Here is a 19,944-nt window from a genome sequence, read left to right as displayed (position 1 = left end):
GATTTGGATACATTTTGTAGCCATACTGTTTAAAGTGATCCATTCAGATTTGTCTCCTTGCTGTTCCTTCTGGACAACCTGCCAGCAAATGAACAGCAACAGCAGCTCTTACAGCAAAAATAAAACCCTCTGGGATCAGTGCATCCCAGAATTTTTCTCAGCACTATAATAATAAAAATCTCTATATTCTGTACATGTATACAGAAATAAAATATAGAGAGCAAGTTTAGTGGAAAAAATGCATAGAGCACAAACTCTGACAACGTAAGCCTGTGAAAGCAGCATCATGGCCTCCAAGTAACAATAAAAAATAAACTAGGAGAGGATTTTCTTCTAATAAGATATTGGAAAAAGAGTCAAACTGTGTAGTACTTCAAGCCACCTTTTAAAAATTTAAGACCTGATTACAAGAAAGTAAAATAATATTTTTAGGAGACAATTCTCAGCCCATGCATTTCAAAAGTGTTTTTCTAAAGTCCTCTCAGTGCTAAATGATATTTCAAACTTTTTTCTTGGTCATTACCCAATCATGTTTCAATTATAACGCAACTGCCAAGCTTTTTGGTTGATAAAATGGTTAAGCAAATAAAAAGAAAATTTAACTTTCAAATTTTTGATCTTAAGAAGGTTGTTCTGGCAAGAAAATGAAAAATAGAAACAACAGCCTTTATAGTATCTTTAAAGTTTTGGGGTTAAGCTAATGTCCTGCATATTGAAGATGTTTGTATTACCAGCACAGGTAAAGCCCTTATTAGAAAATTAAAATAACTTTGAATACAAAACAAAAAGCAAAGGTCAGTTTTAGATAATGAGAAAGCAAGCAGAATGCCCACAATAAATTTGCCTCTTTGAAATAAAAAAGGTTTCATTTAATTTCAGTGCCATATCTAAGTAAATAAAAGACCATTATTATTTTTAAGAACATATATTTTTCATTCAAAAATGAGAAAAATGCTTAAAATAAAGAATCAATGTGTAATAGTAATCTGTGAAACCCAGCAAACTCTTGAGTAAAGCAGAGCAAAGAAAACAAGGTCTGTTTTGTAAAGAGATTATCTTTTCCTTTTACACTTGTGAGGAATTATTTTCTTTTACTTTGAAAAACCTTATTAAATATCACACAATTCATACTAAAGGGGAAAATAGAAATATCATAAAGGATCAGATAGCTGTTCCATAAGTCTCATACCTGATATCGGCCAGCGGCCATCATCAGATTTTTCAGAGAAACACAACAATTACTTCTTAGGAATTAAAGGTTTTAATACAGTGCCAGGCACTGTATTACAGCCATTCTACTGTAAAGTTGGAAAGATACTTCTTCCCCAAGGTTACTCTGAATGTGAAGTTCTCTAAAATCTACACATGTAGTCACATTGCCTTGTTAGAATCCAGGCTAAAACCAGCAACCCATCTTTGGGAACACTTGGCAAAAGTAATCTCTGCATGGCTCAAGCCCCAGACCTTCAGCTGCTGTCAGTCAGTCAACACTTAGCTCAGATCCTTTGAAGAACTTTACCAAAACAACAATTTAAGGATAAATTAGGCTTATAACATCAGCATCTATAAAGAACATATGCAACAAACTAAAAATCTAGCCAAGAGTTTCCTGCCAGCTAGATTTACCAACCTTTATTTTCTTTCGTCACATTCTCTCTTTTCCAATCTGAACACAGCTGTTGGAAGAAATTTGAGACTCTTTAGGAAAGAGGCTGTCTGTCTTTGTTAATTTGTCTTCATGTTTTCATAGATACAACTTTGACTCACATTTGGGTAACAGAAGTGAAAACCATAACAAATCAAAGTAAAAGTAGAAAGCAAAGCAGTGAAAGGTGTATGGGGCAGTTTTTAAAATCTGAATAGATGAGTAAAGATACCAGCAAAGAGAAAAAAAGGTCTGATGCTAGGTCAGGAGAAAGTATAATTTTTTAAGGGGAAAGGAAGTTTGTCAGCCCTACTCAATTGTCATGCACATATGTGAGGAGTAGTTTCCTAGGGGGGAAGAGGAGACTGAAGGAAAGTAATTTCTCTCAATACCTTACCTGAATTTGAATCAAGGTGCAACCTCAAGCTCATAAAGAAAGAGTTGAAAGCCAAGAAATATGTGGCAACCCAAGCCTAAGTTCTGCTATCTTTGAGTGACAGTCCAAGAAACAGAATGTTACATTCTATCTTGCAAAAATATTCAGGAATATTCTGAGGACAAGTTGTATGGCATTGTAAGACAGACTGTATAGATTACTCATTGCTAAAAAGGGCTTCTGTTTCACATGAGCCATTCTGGAAAAGAAACTTCAGTGCCTGAGCTATGTAACCAAGCTTCCTTTGTTTCAACAAGCTATGGAGTTAGCCAAGCCACAGCAACTCGCTAATCCTGCTATAAAGCACCATAAAAGTAAACTATTTTAGCCTAAGATAACATGTCTATATATGTGTTTGCCACATGTTTAAATAATGAAGCTCTGCTGATGTGCAATAATTTGGGCACGTGCCTGAGCCTTCCATGTGTGCAAATGCTCTCGGACTGAAAGTTCCACTTTTCCCAAGTTGTGTATTATACTAGGCAACAAAATATCATCAGGCAACTTTTGTTTTGTAACAAGTATTTATTTTTCACCAAGAATGAAATATTCATAGGTATGCATGTACCTAAAGAATCCAGCAGCAACTAAATTCAGCCCTCCTAAAGAGAAGCCTTCTCCTACTCTTCTGTCATCTGAGATTTGTGTTGAATTACTTGCTCAGCATGGGTGGACGTTTCTGAGCTATGGTTTCATAATAACACAGCCACACAGCAGTGCCTTTTTACAGCAATCTCTTTCAATTTTCCATATTACAGTGCATTCAAGATTGTTTTCCCTCCATTGCATAATCCAAGCCTGTATCTGCACCTGTCTTCACACATAAGGGTGTTGTGTTGACTTTGTGTCTGCCTAGATGGCTTAAAATACCCTGCTGCTTCAGCATAATGAGAGAAATATGCAACGGCTCGTTTCCCACAGCAGACGAGACAAACGTTCAAAACCCTACAGCTGAAAATAAGAGAACCTGAGGTAAGGTCACATTCTAAAGCCCACTTAGAAGCAGATCTAGCATGAAGTCTCATAAAGTCAGACTTCAACGTTCTGATAAAACGTACTTGAACAAGCCACACCATGTAAAAGCAAGCTACTTTTAATGGCCGAAAATTTAAAAACAAAAGAAGGGTAAAACTTATAGCCTGCTCTCAAGTACATGAAGTAATGTGTTTTGAAGGAGAAAATTGCTATTACAGTTGTTGAAACGAAACGTAGCGAAGAGGTTACTTCTCTGTAACCAGAAACATCCCGGCCGGGGCTGACAAACAGACGCCACCCCGAGGTGTTCTGGAGCAGTATTCCAGCGCCTGGGCTGGAGGAAGGGAGGCTTTGGGGGCTCCGCGCGAGTTGCGCGAAGACAGCTCCCGACAGCTCGGCCTGCATGGCGGCTGCGGGACGGGACCCCGGGCGGGCGGAGCGCGGCGCTGAGGGAAGGAGACGCCCGAGCCGAGCCGGGCCGGGCCGGGCCGGGAGCGGCGGCTCGAGAAACCGCAGCTCCCGCCATTCCCTTCGCGGGGCGCGGCCCGCCGACCCGGAGCAGGAAGCAGAGGATGGCGTCCCTTGACCCCAGCGCGGCACTGAGGAGCGAACGGGGAATGATGGAGGTGAGACGGTGGCCGGAGCGGGGAACCGGGAGTGGGCGGGTGAGCGCGCGGCCGCCTCAGCGTCCCCTCAGCGCTCGGCAGCGGGTGCCGCGTCCCGGCGGGACGGGCGGAGCTCCCGCGGGCACAGCCGGCCCTGATCCCTCGGCTGCCGGCCGGCCCTGCGGGTCCTGCGGCTCCGCCCCGGGCGGCGGGGCCCGGCGTGAGACGGGACGGGACGAGGCGAGGCGAGGCGAGGCGAGGCGGGCACCGCGGGCGCGGCGCTGCCGGGACGGGGCCTGCGCCGGTGCGGTGAGGCCGCGGGGCAGAGGCCGTTCCTGAAAGGAGCCTCCGCCTCCCTGTTTGTGGTAGTGCTGTGGGAAGGCAAGCCCTCTGTTTAGGGGAGAGTTTCCCCCTTGTTCTCCCTCTGCCTGCCCAGTACAGTTGCGCTCAGGTGAAGGGGTGGTAGAGGTTTTTATGAGGTGTATTTCGAGGAACAGTTTTTATTGCCTTTTAACTCTTCTTATTTTACTTGTTGCAGTGCAAGAGTGACACTGTCTGGAGAGTTTATCTGATACCTTTGACACCCAGTTACTATAAGAATGCACCACTGATTATTACTACTTTTTAAATTGTTATTTAAAATTTTTTTAATGTGTATGTTTCATGGCTTTTGGTTGCCTTGTTAAGTATGATTGAAATTTTTATTCTCTACCTGCTGTACACAGAGTAATTCAATGAAACTAAAACGAAGCATTAATTTTAGAGACAGCTGCTAAAATAGCTTGGTTAGAATTTTATAAAATCAAATATTTCTGTATGTAACTGGTTGTTTTTACATTTGTTACAATTTAAAGGATTTTTTGGTTGTAAAATGTTCAAACTTAATTTTGAACAGGTATTATTTACTCTTTAATCCAACAGTTTAAGATACTTCCAGCTGTAAATATCTTAACTAAGGTAGAATTATGCAGTCTTTCCTTTCATCTGAAAAATCCTTTGTGGATTTATAGCTGTAGTCTCTTTTTTTAAAAGGTAAGGATCTCAGTTAGGCCATCCAGATTTTGGCAACATAAATAAGGCATCTGCGTAGCAGATTTCCTAATATTATTAGCTTGTGATTTAAGTTTGACTTCAGATGATAAGCAAGCTGTATATAGCTTGAGGTCAGACTTATGTCTTTGTCCTGTACACTAGTGGTCTTATAAAACACTGGTATAAAGAGATTGTTTTTCCTGTAAGATGTTTTTCTGTTAGCTACTAAGCAATAGCTGGACTTTTTCCACTTTTACCTATCACACCTCTCCTCCAGTGAGAAAATCTGGCCCATTGAGTTTCCTTGAACTGTAAAAAGATAACAAGGAGATCCAGACAGGTGTCATTCAGTATAGTTATTTTCCTAGTTCTGGCCTGTTTAAAGTTACTTTGCACCTAACTCAATTTAAATGGGATTGTACTTGCAGCTGAGTGAACTCCCAGTAGCACCTCACCATTGAAATTAGTCCTTGAAATAAAGAAGCAACAAACCATCCTCTAACATGTTGCTGTTGCCACTGCTTGGCATTTTTGAGATGGAATGAAACATTGTTGTGTCGAGGTGCTTTAATCTCCTTTTGGGGCACTGGAGAGGGATGAATGGTTGTGGTGTCCCCTGCTGGCTGTGGAACTGCTGTCTGACTGCCTCGTCCGTGGAGTAGCTTCCTCTGTGGTTGCTACACTCTTGCCATACTTTTAGCTTTATCGTAAGATTGTTTGTATACAGTAAGACTTAAAATAGCAGTAAATTGACTTCCAGCACGTGGAATGAGTTATTTTACATAAAGCAACACTCATGAAGGATAGTCTTCTGTGTTTTTCCATCACTGTCTTTTGGGTCCTGGCTGTGTATAGGAAATAGATCAGCTGTTCTCAGTCATCCTGTTCTATCAAAAAAGCTTTTCTCAGCTGCCAGATGAAAAGGTTTATAAGAACAGCTGGGGTTTCTTGTTTATTTGGTTTTTTAATGTTATTACGTAAGTTACAACACAATGGGAAGTAGGATGAGTTTGGTGTTCTGGTGGATTGTTTTGTTTTGGGGGACGGGGGTGTGTTTAAAGTTGAGGTATTAAGATATTCCTTCTGACCATAAATGCTACAACATCCCAGGTATTTTATCGTGGGCAGTGCATAGTCTGGGAAATGACAACAATGTATAGTACACAGGACCCATGAGGAAGAAAGAAGAAACAAAGGTATTCCAGAAGGAATGGTTAACATTTATATAGGAAAGACTGTCAAAATTACTTCCATATTAAAAAAGATGTGCTGCAGACTTCAAAAAGATTTATCCATTTGTTCAACTGTTTGCAAAATGGTACAGAAAAATTTACATGCCTTCGGGTGTGGGAAACATGCATTATTGATGTTATTTTAAAAGGCTCTTCCTTGTTGCCAGATGGGATGAGAGAAGTGTCCTGCACTGCAAATGGCCTCCTGTTCGACATTTATTGTTTGCTAGTCTGGAGTCAGCTTTGGTGGATGAGGAAGGTCGGTGACTCTAAGGTAGGTGCTAGAAAGCTGATTTAACACTTGCGTTCCATAGCGTAAAAGGCTTATGTGACACCTGGAAGTCCTTTGTGTTTGGATGCCCTAAAGAATGTAACTGCTTGTTGCTGCAGTCATATTTTTATTAAAAATTGTGAGATTAAAAATTGATTTGCAGATCTTTTGAGTAATAAGGATTACTTTTCCAGCCTAGGTAATTCCTTTGTGTGGTGTAGGTCTCATATGGGTTTTCTTACATATATATCTCATCTCAATTGTTAAGGTGACTTAGGAAATTAAGTAATTACATTAATTTGATACGGTTATTGCTTAATAACCTAACAGAGTCTAGGCTGTGCTCGTAAGTATAGTATTTGATTTCATTAATTAAAAGTTAGCCCCTTTTATCAAAGCTAAAATATATTGTTAAATATAATACTAGGGTAACCTAGTAAAGCAGAAGTTTCTCTTTAGAATTGCAGCTTCATTTAAGTCAAATATTGGTCTATAGCTGAAACAGTATAGAGCTTCTGAAGAGCTTGTAGCTTGGACTGAAGGAGGAGCTTCAGGATATGGTATGAGGATGGATTGACTTTTAAAAAATTTTTTACTTACAGATGTTTGAGAGAATCAAACGATCTGATGAAGCTTCTGCTTCTTCAGCACAAGGTAAGAAGTTCAAAAAATTGAAAGTAGTTTTCGTTGCAGTTACATTTGAATACATAATAATTATCAGTAGAAGCATTAGTTCACCTTGTAGTTCAATTGCATACTTGGATTTCTTAAATTTCATTATGGAGCTTAGGTGGAAAGAGTGACTTCTGAATAATCCACAAAATTTCCACGTAGGTGTAAGTTTCTTGTCCTGTTGTAAGCTGATTGAGACATTTTACATTTTCTCTCAGTGATCATGGATGTCACAGTAGCAATGTAGATTGCTTAGTCTTGAACCCAGACAAGTCAGTAGAAAAATTCTCATTCGCCTCAGCCATGAAAGAGTAAAGCTTATTTTCTGAAGTTCTTGGATGAACTTTGCCGACAAAAGGATCTCTTAATGCTTTTTTGAACTTATTAAACCTTTTATCTTCCTTTAAAATAGTAGTTTTGACAAATGCAGTGTAAGAGAAGTAGCTAGCTACAGGTAAAACTCTCCATCTCCGCGATACTCTGTTGGTTTTTATGTTTTGTACATGTGTTTGCTTGGGTTTTTTTTATTTTTTGGTGGTTGTTTTTGTTTTTCTGTAGGAATCCAAAGACATGGTGTTGAGGGCTCTCCACAGCAGGACAGCAGTAGCAGGTAAGTTAGGTGATGATCTGACTGGCATCCAGCTTACTGCTTACCGAAGTAAAATGGGAAAAATCTGCTTTTCAGCCTTATCTGTTACCTTGTGTAATGGATGACAGTGATACAATATGGATTAAGTGTATGATGGAGATCCTTTGTGCCTTATACCCATGTACTGTTAAAAACTGTGGGGAAGGCACATTGTAGTGCCCAAAACTACTGTGTCAGTGTCAGGTGTCCTTGGTCTTTTTTTCTTTTATTTCAAAATACTGACAAAAAGACGAATGAAAATATGACTCTGCCTTTTTCTTTAGAGGTAATTATTTTCAGATTTCAGCTAACTGTGCCTTCAAGCTGTTATTCTTTGTTCTGCATTTAAGGAAAAATTTCTTTAGTGAAATTTGCTTGAGAATACTTTAAAATACATAGTACCACTTACCATTACAATTCTAAAATAGAAACATTTATCTTGCAAGTTTTTCCCATCTTTGTAGTAAGATAGATATTTAGAATTTCTGTGCTAAGGACATGGATTAAACAACCCAACATGTCTTGATAATATTACCTGCTTCTTTCAGTTTACGCAGAAGTGGACAAGAACGTCCTCGGCCCGGAGCATCCGCTGTGCAAAATAGACAAGGATACTGCAACTGTTGCCATGTACACTACAGTAATCTGGAACAGGTGAGACAGCTTCTGCATAACTTGGCAGCAGATAGCAAGGACTACCTAAAGGCTTTATCAGCTTATAAAATACCAGTTTCTGCGCTGAACAACCAATACTGAGTGAAAAATAAGCACTTTGTGAATTGCACAATATGTGCACTGAGTAAGATACCTTGCTTATTTGTTACCTGTTATAAAAGATGCTGGTGGAGTGGCATGGCTGCTGCAGTCTGCTTTTCCAAAGTGGCACTTGGCTGTGCATTGCATTCATTATGTTTTTTTCTGTGTCTTTAATCTTGAGATCTGTATGTATTGTAAAGTGTTAGGGTTACAGTAATATGTTTTATATCAAGGGTGAAGATGTTTGATCAACTATTTTCAGTTCTTTAGCTCTGTCAGTCTCCTGTCTTTTAGACTTTTTAAATTAGAAAGTAGAGGCCTGTTTAATCATCCTAACTTAAGAAAAATCTTGTTAATTAGAGTGAATTACAGGATGTTTGCTCATACGAAGTTCAAGAATATTATAAGTCATTTATAGATAAATTTAGAGTATTTGTTCTGGTTAAGAGACTTGTGAGCAGCTATGAGATTTGTGAGAGTATTTGTACTAGTTAGAAGAAATTTGTCAGCAGCTACCAGAACCACTAATTTAAGTTCCAACTCAAAAAGATGTTTTGATACATTTTAGCATTGAGACTGCCTAAGCATACTTAAAAATTTCAATCAAGGCTTTAAAATAGAAAAAGCTGTATATTTTTCTTTTTATTTAAGTATTTTCATAGCAATGGTGTAATATTTAAGCTGGGAAGGAATTTTTAGGAATAGGCCTGTGTGCTAGCTGTAGTATTAGACTAATCATCTGTTTTATCTTTCACCAGCATATTTTCAGCTCCCAGCACAGACATTTTACAACATACTGTAGGAATCGTATGGGTACCAGTAGTTTAATGGAGCGTTTCCTGCAAGATGTTTTACAGCATCATCCCCACAGGTACCATGACAGCAGGTATAATACAGAAGGCTTTTTTTTCCTTAATACGTGGTAGTGGAATGCATGTGTTATGAATTCCTATTTCTGTTCTACTGTTGAGCAGTAAATTTGGCCCATTCGAGGTGAAACTTGCTCAATGAAGACAATTTAGAAAGACATGTATTTATATAAACAGCATGCAAATATATTGCTTTTGTGTTGTCTCTGCACTTTTAAACTCCTTTTCACTACTTATGGATTTGAAACAACACCAGATAGTATTTAAATGTGAAGACCTGGAAAAGAGGAGGAGTATATAGGTCAGCACTTACAGTAACAGACTGTACAATCTCACATGTGTTTACAAATTCTTCAAATTTGAGCTTTATATATTTTATTCTAAATTTTATAATTCTGGGCTTTATATATATTTAGCAGCATATTTTATGGTATCTTTTGAAAGACTTCATAATTTTGGTTTGTTGATTATGTCAGGTAAGTATTTACATGTTTATTTTTTCATTATCCTTGCAGTTCACATGTTCAGTTAATACTTGAATTACATTAACTGGCCAATTCATTAATACTCAGATTTTGAAAAGTATTCTCTTTATTTATCATGTGCATGTTTCAAGAGTGGTAAGAGGATCAGTGTGTTAAATTTTTCTCTGTAGGTGAAGGAAAATCAATTAAATCTCATTCCTCATTTGTTATGTTTTGAAAGTCAGACAAAAGTCCCAGTTTGATCCCAGTACAGTGTTTCTCAATATACAACTCTGCTATATGTCTGACAAGCAGAAGGGTATTTTGTCTGAAAGCACTCGTTGATGTGCTTTCAGACAAAAGGTGTGGCAGAATAAGCTAATATGCATGTCTATACCACACTAGTCCAGGGCATGATGTACACATCACTACAAGTAAATAAATTGTCCTCCCATCTTAAATAAATAGATTTAATTGCAGTATCTTGAGAATATTCACCATTTTTTTGCCATGGAGAAAATACAGGATTCATTTTAAAGCAACATCCAAATGAAAAAAGCCCTTTCTTGAGGTGTCACTAATAAAAGATTGTTCTCTTGGTGAATGAAACCTGCTAACAAGGAAAAACAAACTACCATGTTCCTCTAAGTTATTGGAAGAAGGAATAGAAAAATTAGAAAAATAATGCACAAAATCTAGATTAAGTTGGAGGAAGAAGGGGGAAGAGTTAACCCCAAATCTAGACAGAGTTTGGAGGAAGAAAAGCAAAAATGGAAAACAAACTGTGAATAGATTTATTTTGTGGTCCTGCTCTGAAAAGAAAGTCATGGTCTTAATTGACACCTGAGGTAAGATTTTGATTCTCTTCTTTCTCATGTTAAAACACTTGGATTTATACACAGTTTCACTCAGTGCTTTAAATACCTGTTTTTACTATTTATCTGAATTCACACAAGGGATCTTTATGTGCCATTTTAAAAGGTTATGGAAATATTTGTAAAAACGGATTTGTTTTACAGAACCAGTATACCTAGTAGTTATGTGGAAAAAAGAAAAATTCATCAGGGCTTTGCCTTATACTGAATTTCAAAGCATATTGTTGTTCTCCCCCAGTAAAAAAACAAAACAAAACCAAACCAAACACCCACAAACCACCAAATCATTCCTTCCTCTAAATATGTAAGTTTATTACCTAAAGAAATAATATTGAGCATTTTAGAAAGTAAATCTTCATTCTACTTAGGGGGGTAATTTGTAGCAAAACTGTCAGAAGTTCCTAACTATATAAAACTGTAGTTCTGTTCTCTTCTCCCCCCAGAGACATTTGCTTAAAAGTAATTTTTGAAAAGTACTTGTAGGCTGTTAACTGAGCTAGAGACTCAGGAGTTTGCCATGGTTTCTCCATATGAAAATCTATTTAGTTTTATATTTAGTCTTTCAGCAATGTCCAGATGCCAGGACACAAAGATGTTTCATGTAAAGATGGAAAAACTCTGAAGTTAGGAAGTAAAAAGATTATTTCTGCTGCATTTGGCCTTCCCTTTAGGCCTTTCAGAACTTAGGTGACCAAGAATCCATGCAAGGGCAAAGCAGCAGTTCAGCTGACAGGCATTGTTTGATTATCTGATCTATTTGATTACTTTGCAATCATATAGTAATAGAATAGTCCTCTTCTTTTTTAATGTTTCATTATATGAGGTTTCTCTTGCTTCATCAGTCTTGCTTCCCTTAGCTTTATGTACTCTTAGTTATATTACCAAGGAATTACTATAAAAGGAAAGTACTATCAAATTTGTTCACAATGCCTCTGTTAGCTGATGTCTGCCATATCAGACGTCAAAAGTAAGCATCCATTTGGGTCTCACAAGGTCTGGTCATAATTTTCGAGTGAAACACAATATTCTTTACTTCAGTTATATTTACATATTTTAAAAATTGTTTTCATTGAATTTGCCCAGCTGTTACATGTTGAAGCCTTGTGGGTTCCTGTGTTGCAAATAGTCCACGTCTGTTAGCTGTGTTAAATCTGCAAGACACAAACCCTTGTGTTTGAGGCAATCCAAAAGACAGAACTGCCAGTTACAGAATATATAAAAATCTGTTGTCACAGCGAGGCTGAACAATCCTGACTTGGCTTCTTACTGGAGTGAGTCAGAAGCTGTGGTATGTCTGTGAGAAACAGTAAGCATGGAATTCCTTGGCCACATGTGCAGAGTTCCTATCAGGCAGCCATGTTTTGTAGAGTAAAGGGCATTTATTCTCAACGATGGTTTTATACTATTATTATGTTCCATTTCTCTTCAAAAGCTCAATTTTAAGTAATGATAGTATGACCAGTGAAATAACCTCTTCATAGGCTTATCACTTCAAATAAAAGAAATATCTTTACTTTTCCTGCTTTGCTATATTTATAAAATTATTATAATCTATGTTTGGCCATTCTTAATTGATGGTTGCATGAAGAGAGTGATAACAATCTGGAGATTAGTCTTATCTTTAGCTTTATGGAGCATTTCCCCCTCCATAATTTTAAAAAATTTAGTGTCTCTGCTAAAGTAGCAGAAACAGTAATTTTAGTCTGTTCATTATAAGTGATGCAGTCTAGGTAATTACTCTTAAAAAACCCCCACACTGCTATTGCTTGACAAATTTAAGTGTATTTACAGTATTTATATAAGCTGTTTTTTTCTCCCCTGCCCTTTAGACCAACCTATGATGACATGCCACCCCCTGTCACTCTGGAGGCTCCTAGGATTTCTTGCCTGTCTTCAGAAGAGATGCAGAAAAAGAGGAGCAGTGAGAAACAGGAGATTTCCAGCAAAGACCAGGAGTCCATTCGTGAAATAGGCTCTTCTGTTTCATGCCTGTCTCGTGAGGGTACAAAGAAAACTTTTGTAACACAAGCAGGTTTTCAAAAACTTCACGGAGGCCAGGAACGTGTTCCAGGAATATCCCAGCAGTCTATCGGCATTTGTAGCGATAAGAAATGGGTAACTCTGAAAAATGCTCGAATTGCGAATCATAGCCATGAAGGTCAGTTTACAGCTGTGAGCCCTGTACCTCAGCAGTTTTCTCTCAGTCCTACCAGCCACAGTTCCTCTGTTAATCCTAAAACAGGAAAAAATGTTAGGGATTTGGTAGGATCAAATCTGTTTCTTTGTAGCAGATGTGATGAAAGAGCAATGGAGGTCTGCAGCAGTGATGTGTTGTTGAACCCACACTTGAATCCTGCTCCAGCACTGGTTCACCCAAAACACCCTTCAGATTCTCATCAGAATCCTACACGCAGCCACAGCAATTCTTTCTTTATTACCTCAGGTCAATCTCTCTCAAAGCGAGATAGTTTACGAACTCAGGATGAAACTCTGGTGTCTGATCTCCATCTCAGGGATACTGTGGGTATCAGCAGCTCCCTAGACCTTGGGACATCCCCACAACTAGCACGATGCAAAAACATGAAGACAAACAGAGGTGATGAAAGTTCAGTGGATGAAACTATTGAAGATGTAATTTTGAAATACTGCCATGAAACTACATCTGAAGAAATTTATTTCAAAGAAGAGAATAATCCCTGTGTACCTTTTTCATCACTTCTGGACTGTACTAATTTAGAGGGCTCTGAAATGAGTTTTGACTGTGATGCATCAATACAGGTAGGAACAGACTTACCCAAGGCAGCTATAAAAGATATAGAATTCCTAAAAGAGGTCCGAGTATGTTTGCAAGATAAAGACTATGGAACACAGCTCTCTTCTGTTTTAAAAACTGAGTCATTAGAGAAAATAGAAGCAGTGAAAAAGGATGTTGTAGTTCATAGCGAAGAACCAGTTCTTCCAGCCCTGCCTCACGTGCCTCCTTCTTTTGTGGGAAAGACTTGGTCTCAAATAATGTATGAAGATGATATAAAAATTGAAGAACTTGTGCGGGATTTCAGGGAAGGTCGTTTTCGCTGCTATTTTAACAGTGAATCCTCAGCCAATTGTACAGGGAAGAGAATGAAGAAAAAAAAGCAAAAGGATGAAAAAAGGATCAATATTATTGAGGGTAATAGAACGGAAAGTGCACCAGTTAAAGCATTGCCAGAATTTAATGATGCTTTAAGTGGTGGCTCTGATTTTGATAACCCATCTTTAGCCTCAGATACACTATGCAACCCACAAATTGTAAAAATGCCTAGGAAAAGGACGTGGCGCCTGGCTTCAAGATGTCAGGTGGTTAAAGTCAGCCATGGCACCCAGACAAGTCTGCTGAACTACCCTGTAGCAAAAAGGAAAATGTCTAGAAGAGAATCTGATCCAGCTGATCAGAAAGCAAGCATCGCATGGCTGGAGAATGAAAAAACTCCAAACATGAAAACTAGACTCTGTGCTCTTAAACTTCCAGAGTCCTATAGCAAGATCATGAGTCCTGTTCAGCCCAAAACAGTAGTGTATGTACTCTCATGTCCAGAGGTAAAACAAGGTAAAGGTAAACCTATAGATATTCCCAAAATGAGGAAAAATCATAACTCCACAGATAGCAAGGACTCTGTAAGGTATAAATACAAACAGTGTTCTCTCAAATATTATGACCCACTGACAAATCGAATTCTGAAAACACCTCCAAAGAGTACAGTTGGAGAAAAGGCCAAAAAGCCCTCTCATGTTCGCCAGCTTTTCAAAAGTCTCAGCATTGATGCAAACATGAAGAAACTAGCTGATGCTCAGAGAGAAAGCACACCATCAAAGTCACTCAATTGGTCAGACTTCTATGGTTCTTCTTCAGCATCTTTCCTGCCAGATCCAGATAAAGGGAATGATGCAGCCTCAAGTCAAAAGGCAGATGGACCTTCTGTTTCCACAGAAAGAACAGATTGTCTCGTATCTGAGAACTCTTTTAAACACCTAATCATTTCACCTTTGAACTCTGTGATAGAAGGAGATTATAGATTAATTCCATTTAATAGAATTACCAAAACTCCTCTGACCTCTATCAGGAGTGAGTGGTTAGAGAGGGAGACTCCAAAAGCAATATGGAAGAGAAAAGAAGGCACTAAAAAAGAACCAGTTTTTTCCAGAAAGGCTGCAGGATCTGTCAGATGTGCTGTGGGGAGGAGAGGAAACAGAATAACCACAGGCAAACAAACATCCAGGACTAAAAAACAGCAGAAAGAGGGGATGAGAAGACAACTTCAACCTTGTGCCCAGAAATCTGCTTTCTCCATCCACAGGTGCCAGACCAGGAAAACTACAGTGGGAAAGCACCCTAAGAAAGAAAAGCCTGATGCTAAAAAATTAAAGGTGAGGAGGAAACCAAAAAGGGCCTTTCTGAACTCAACAGTTGTAACAGGGATTCCTGAAAAAAGGCAGAAAGTCACATCAGAATCTTTTCCCAAGAAGCCAGAGCAAGCTTCCTCCAAAGTCAGGAACTGGGAAGTAAGTGGAGATCGGGGTCATCCTAGCACTGTGAACAGGCCCTCTAGAAGAACTGCTGTACCATTACTTCGAAACTGTCTTGTTCTGCCAGGTGAGAGCTAGCTACCAAAAGAAGTTCTTTTTTCTTTTTTTATAGCCAGCACCTGGAAGAAGGAAGGGGGAAAAAAGGAGGTCATAGACAATGCAGTTGAATTGCTAGAGCTCCAGAAAGTGCAAAGCCAGTCTAATGTGAAACAAATAGAACTGTAAACTCAGCTCTTGTTCCTGGAATATGGGGACATAATATATTGCACTGTTCTACTGTGTAAAGCTGCAGAAGTTGTGGATTTGAGTTAAAAGCACTTAGAATCATATTTACTAGTCTTCACCTGTACATCAGCAAAATGACCTTGAATGGTATCATATTGTTATTATGGTATTATCAGTGCTAACAGTGCACTATAATAAGGTAATTTAGAAACTATGTTAATTAATTGTGCCTATTTTAATTTTTTCACATAATTCTAAAATGCAGAAGATGACTCAGTTGCTATGCTAGAAATTTAATGAAGATACTTCAGTCGGGGCTGAATTCTGTGTACGTATTTTGTGTTTGTGTATATGTGCACCTTCTTCAACACATAATATATACTTGCCTGTGGAAAGGCATTAAAATTAATGCAGTATGATACAATTCAGATCAAGTCAGTGCTTTCTTGAAATGAAATACAATTTTACACAGTTTTGTATTGACTTTTTTGTTCCTGAAATCACGTCCAAAGCATTTTTCTTTTGGACTAAAAGTCACTGTGGGCTCTCATCAAGCAATAATGGACCATGCTGGTAGGGAAATATGTCTCTTTAGGAGACTGTTCAAATGGTGGTGGCTGAAGTGAAATCTCGAATCCTAAAAGAAATACAGGGTTGGGTTTGGGGGTTTTTCATTTGTTTTTAATAGCTTATTGATTAAGTTTGTAGGTGAATTTCACATTCCTTAGTGAGGGGGATGGAAAAATTACAATGCAAACAAACAGCAGTGAGTTGTTTTAGAATGTCAGCCTTGAGTTTGGGGTTCTGTGCTTTTCTGACTTTATTGGGTGTAATCTTGGTTAAATTTTTATGGACTAGAAGTCGAACTTTCTTTCTAAACTGTCAGTAAAATATTTAAATAAACCTAGCACAGCATCCATCTAAATGTATTAGAGTTCAAATATTTGTTGAAAAAGCCTGGTTGAATTAAAATTACATTCTACAGAGATTCACGTTTGGCCACTGATGTTCCACCTGCTATAGTTTTATGGCAAAGAAACCCAAACCCATGGTGTTTTGGCTTAGTTTTCTTTCTTTTTTTAATAGTTGTTATGATGACAGTTTATTTAATGTGGCTAGGAGACATAAAGCCGGACTTGCGGATGTTTCTGTGCTTTAAAACCCAAGATTAATGGTTCATTTATAGTAAATTAAGCACATAGTTAAACATCATAATAATCTGGGCTTCAATTTGATATATTATATAATCTCTTTTACCTTAAAGGTCTTCATAAATTCTCTAGTAGTACATTTTTCAGAACATGAGAAAAACATGGAAAAGACCCTGCTATCTCTGGCATTGAACACATCTGTGCATTTTCTCCTCAGAAAACAAAACCATTCTTGAGTCTTCATTCATTTCTTTCAGAAGTGTCAGGGGTCACAGATTTGGACAGAGATAAAGGTGGACTTGGAAATGGTTTATTTTAATATACAGTATCTGAAGGAAATATAAAAGCTGTCATCATAAACCACATGTTCAGAGAATATTTTGGGGATCTTTTTAGTGTATATGCATATTCCCCAAGATAAATAAAAGATGTCCATGTGTCAGCTGGAAAGTAAGTTCATTTACAAGTGAAATATGGTCTGACAGATTTTGTTATTTGTTTTGTTTTAATTTATTTTATTTTTTATATAAAAGTTGATTTCTATGGATGAATTTTTTTATGGTTGTCAGTAGACACAGAATCTTATGACTGTATTGCAAGTCACTGGAAAATTAAGGGCTATAATATAAGTTCTTATAGCCCTCTTAACTAATTGTGCCTGTATAATTTAATATTTTGTCTAACATAAAACTGATGTTTTTAAAGCAAAGTTTTAAAGGAATGGTTTTTATAGAAAGGCTAATTTTTAGATAAAGCAAAAGAAGATTTTTAAATAAAGTTTGTTTTAAAGCAAAGCTTTAACTCTATAGATAAGTCCCATTCTAACATATTTTTATGATACAAGAATGTTTTCCTATCTAACTTCTTCCATCTTACTTTTCACAGTATTTTACACGTGAAGAGCATGAATTAGTTTGTGTGTGAATAAGTTTTAATGCACATTGTACTTTAAGAACACTAGTGTATATTTGTTCTCCATACTCATTCATTGTACATTTGTCTTACTGAGTGCACAACTTTTCCTTGAAATCTTGAGTAATAAAAATGTGTTGAGGACTATAGAATGACTAATATTTTTAGACTGTAATGTCTTTTTTTTTTTTTTTTTTTAATAATAGACCCTCTTATCAGGATGGGGTTTTTAGAAGAAAAATGTTATATTTAAATAGAAGTGTAACTAGCTATATATTTTCCTTTAAAAAAAAGCAAAACAAAAAAAAAGTATGAAATGTAAGAATTTATTAGAAGAATAAGACTTGAGGTGCAAGTCTGGAAACATTTCTGTGGCTGACATTGTCAAAATAAGGTTTACTGTAGGCTTGGATGTTAATCTGTGCCTCACTTCTCAGTGTTCAGAGAAACCTCTTCTGTGCATGCTCAATAACTACTAGGATAAAGCAGAAAGACTGGGATATGAGAAGTAAATGCAGAAACTGCTTTGGAAAGAGAATTGATGAACATACTTGCAAAACAAAAGATAGCAAAGACATTCAATATCGTGCAAAAAGGAGAAAAAGTATTTTGGAGTCTTGAGAAACAGGCAAGCACTTCCCCATTAGATATATAATACAGTTTCTGCCCGTATGGAATAGAGCATTGTTTCATTAGCATCATGGCTGAAACTTCAAAACATGATTGTGGAGCCTACAGAAATGTCAAACTTGAGAACTGAAATACTTTCTCTCTGAAATTGATATGCGGGTTGGTTGGTTTTGGGTGATGCTTCTATTTTTGTTTGTGTTTCCTTTTTTCTTTTGTGTTTTTTGAGGGAGGAGAGGTTTCTTTTAATGTTAGTGGACAAAGATGTTTTGTCAGTACATTTGCATGTCTTAACATGGAGAAGCAAGAAAAGAGCTGGATTAGAGAGGAATAATGTCATGCTTTTTGAATTAAATTGACAGCAGTTAGAACCAGGACCTTTTATAATAGTTGAGAAAAATGTTATCGTGTCTTCTTCAATGCATATGCAATTTTGACCTGTAAGTTCATTGTTTTTATTATACATTTCATAATTTTTAAAAGCCTCTCCCCACGTAAAGTACTCATTCAGCCTTTCAAAACAACCTTAATTCTAAGCAGATAAATTTTTGTTATTCACTAGTATGGTTAACCATGAGTGTGACCCAGTCATATTTTGCCAGGTGCTAACCAAACAAAATAGCAATCTCCCAAAACTTTAGATACCTGACACTTGCACCTCGCAGTTCTTCAGTTAATTTGCTGATAGGGTTTTTTGCTCTTGTTCTTTCTGACAGGTTTGCATCCAATGTTCTTGTAACTGTGTTATGAAAGTATCCCTCCCTGGCACTCAGATAAATGAGATATTTCTGTTTAATAATGGGACTATGGCTTCATCTGAAGTTGTGCTCAAGTTTCATACTAAATTTGTGCCCAAATGAGAATGTGTTTTTGTGGTTTTCATGTTCTTGTTATTGATAATGTATTTTGCAATAATTGCTTGATGTTGTAATTTTTTATCTGCTTCTCTATATCTCCTGTCTGTGGTCGTTTGACACAATGTGGTTTTGTAAAGATACAGGGATTCTACACACTCATCCAGTGCTGTTACTGGATGTTCTTTCTCTGTATCTTCTCCTTATTTTATTTCAGATTAATTGTTCCATTGTTTTTCTCAGTCATGTATTTGGATCTCTTTTTTTATGTTGTAAAGAGCTAAATTGCAGGGCAGTATGTTCTGTTTGGAAGTAAATCAGTGTCAGGTAACAGAAGAGGATGTTGTCCCAGTCTGAAGCGTAGAGGGCAGGTTGGTACAGGTGCTCCTGTGCTTGGGAGTCTGCTTTACTTCACTGAATAGTGTGAAACAGGAGTGGGATGATGATTCTTGATTCCTTTGCTGGTCTTCCTTTCTTTTTCCCTTGGGGTCACTCTGCCTGAGAACAAAGTAATCTAAACTCATACTGGAAATAAAGGCTTTTCAGCTTTTGGTGTTTTGGGGACAGATAGGAAAAGTAAAATGTATCTCTCTCACTAATGTAACTAAAATCACTGAATTTTTTCCTTTAATGTTTTATCTGCTGAATCACAGAATTCCTGGTAATATTTTTCAGAAAAATTTGTAATAGCATAGTTCTGAGCATGCCCAGAAGCAAAGGTTTTGTTCCTTGTTTGTTTGTTTTGCAGCTATAAATTAATTCATTCCTTCAGCAGAACAAATCTTGCTTTAATAAAATAAAGAATGAATATGTACTTTTGGAGTTTCTTTATTCTTGAAGTGGAATTTAACTTGAAGCTGTTTGCTATAATTTGTTGTGGAAAGAACACTACAGAATGCCATGGAATAAGCTACTAGTCTGAAGGCAGACAGTCATAATTTAAACAACTGTTCACAATGGTGTGATATCTTGACTCAGTGAAGCCAAGATTCGTCCTGTTCTGTGCCAGCTGAAGGATGACACTCTAGGATGGCACTGAAAAGGTGACATACATTTAAAATGTCTAACTTCATTTTGGCAGCATGAAACCAAGAAGCCCCAACCACATGGCAAGCCAGATTCCTGCAGAGCTTACTCATTAAGAGTTTTTTG

The 19,944-nt window shown here is 37.5% G+C and overlaps 1 protein-coding gene across 1 annotated transcript; it reads left to right on the top strand.

Moving 5' to 3' along the window:
- Positions 1-4,463: 4,463 nt before the first annotated feature.
- ZDBF2 (zinc finger DBF-type containing 2) lies at positions 4,464-19,606 on the top strand. The gene is made up of 7 exons (XM_048309665.1): positions 4,464-4,475; positions 6,093-6,199; positions 6,799-6,850; positions 7,427-7,478; positions 8,045-8,150; positions 9,011-9,138; positions 12,290-19,606. Exons 2-7 carry the CDS (start codon positions 6,098-6,100, stop codon positions 15,099-15,101), a joined length of 3,252 nt encoding a protein of 1,083 aa, XP_048165622.1. The 5' UTR covers positions 4,464-4,475; positions 6,093-6,097; the 3' UTR covers positions 15,102-19,606.
- The last annotated feature ends 338 nt before the right edge of the window (positions 19,607-19,944 follow it).

This window comes from Corvus hawaiiensis, chromosome 7, assembly GCF_020740725.1.
Source record: "Corvus hawaiiensis isolate bCorHaw1 chromosome 7, bCorHaw1.pri.cur, whole genome shotgun sequence".
In the NCBI taxonomy this organism is placed as follows: Eukaryota; Metazoa; Chordata; class Aves; order Passeriformes; family Corvidae; genus Corvus; species Corvus hawaiiensis.
Note: the sequence above shows the minus strand (reverse complement) of the source record. Positions and strands in the feature narration are given on the sequence as shown.

Bases quoted from the DNA above. Each gene is read 5' to 3' on its own strand.
- ZDBF2 (XM_048309665.1), top strand. From the start codon at position 6,098: ATGAGAGAAGTGTCCTGCACTGCAAATGGCCTCCTGTTCGACATTTAT. The intron at 6,200-6,798 runs GTAGGTGCTAGA...TTTTACTTACAG, and splicing joins GGAAGGTCGGTGACTCTAAG to ATGTTTGAGAGAATCAAACG. The intron at 7,479-8,044 runs GTAAGTTAGGTG...TGCTTCTTTCAG, and splicing joins CAGCAGGACAGCAGTAGCAG to TTTACGCAGAAGTGGACAAG.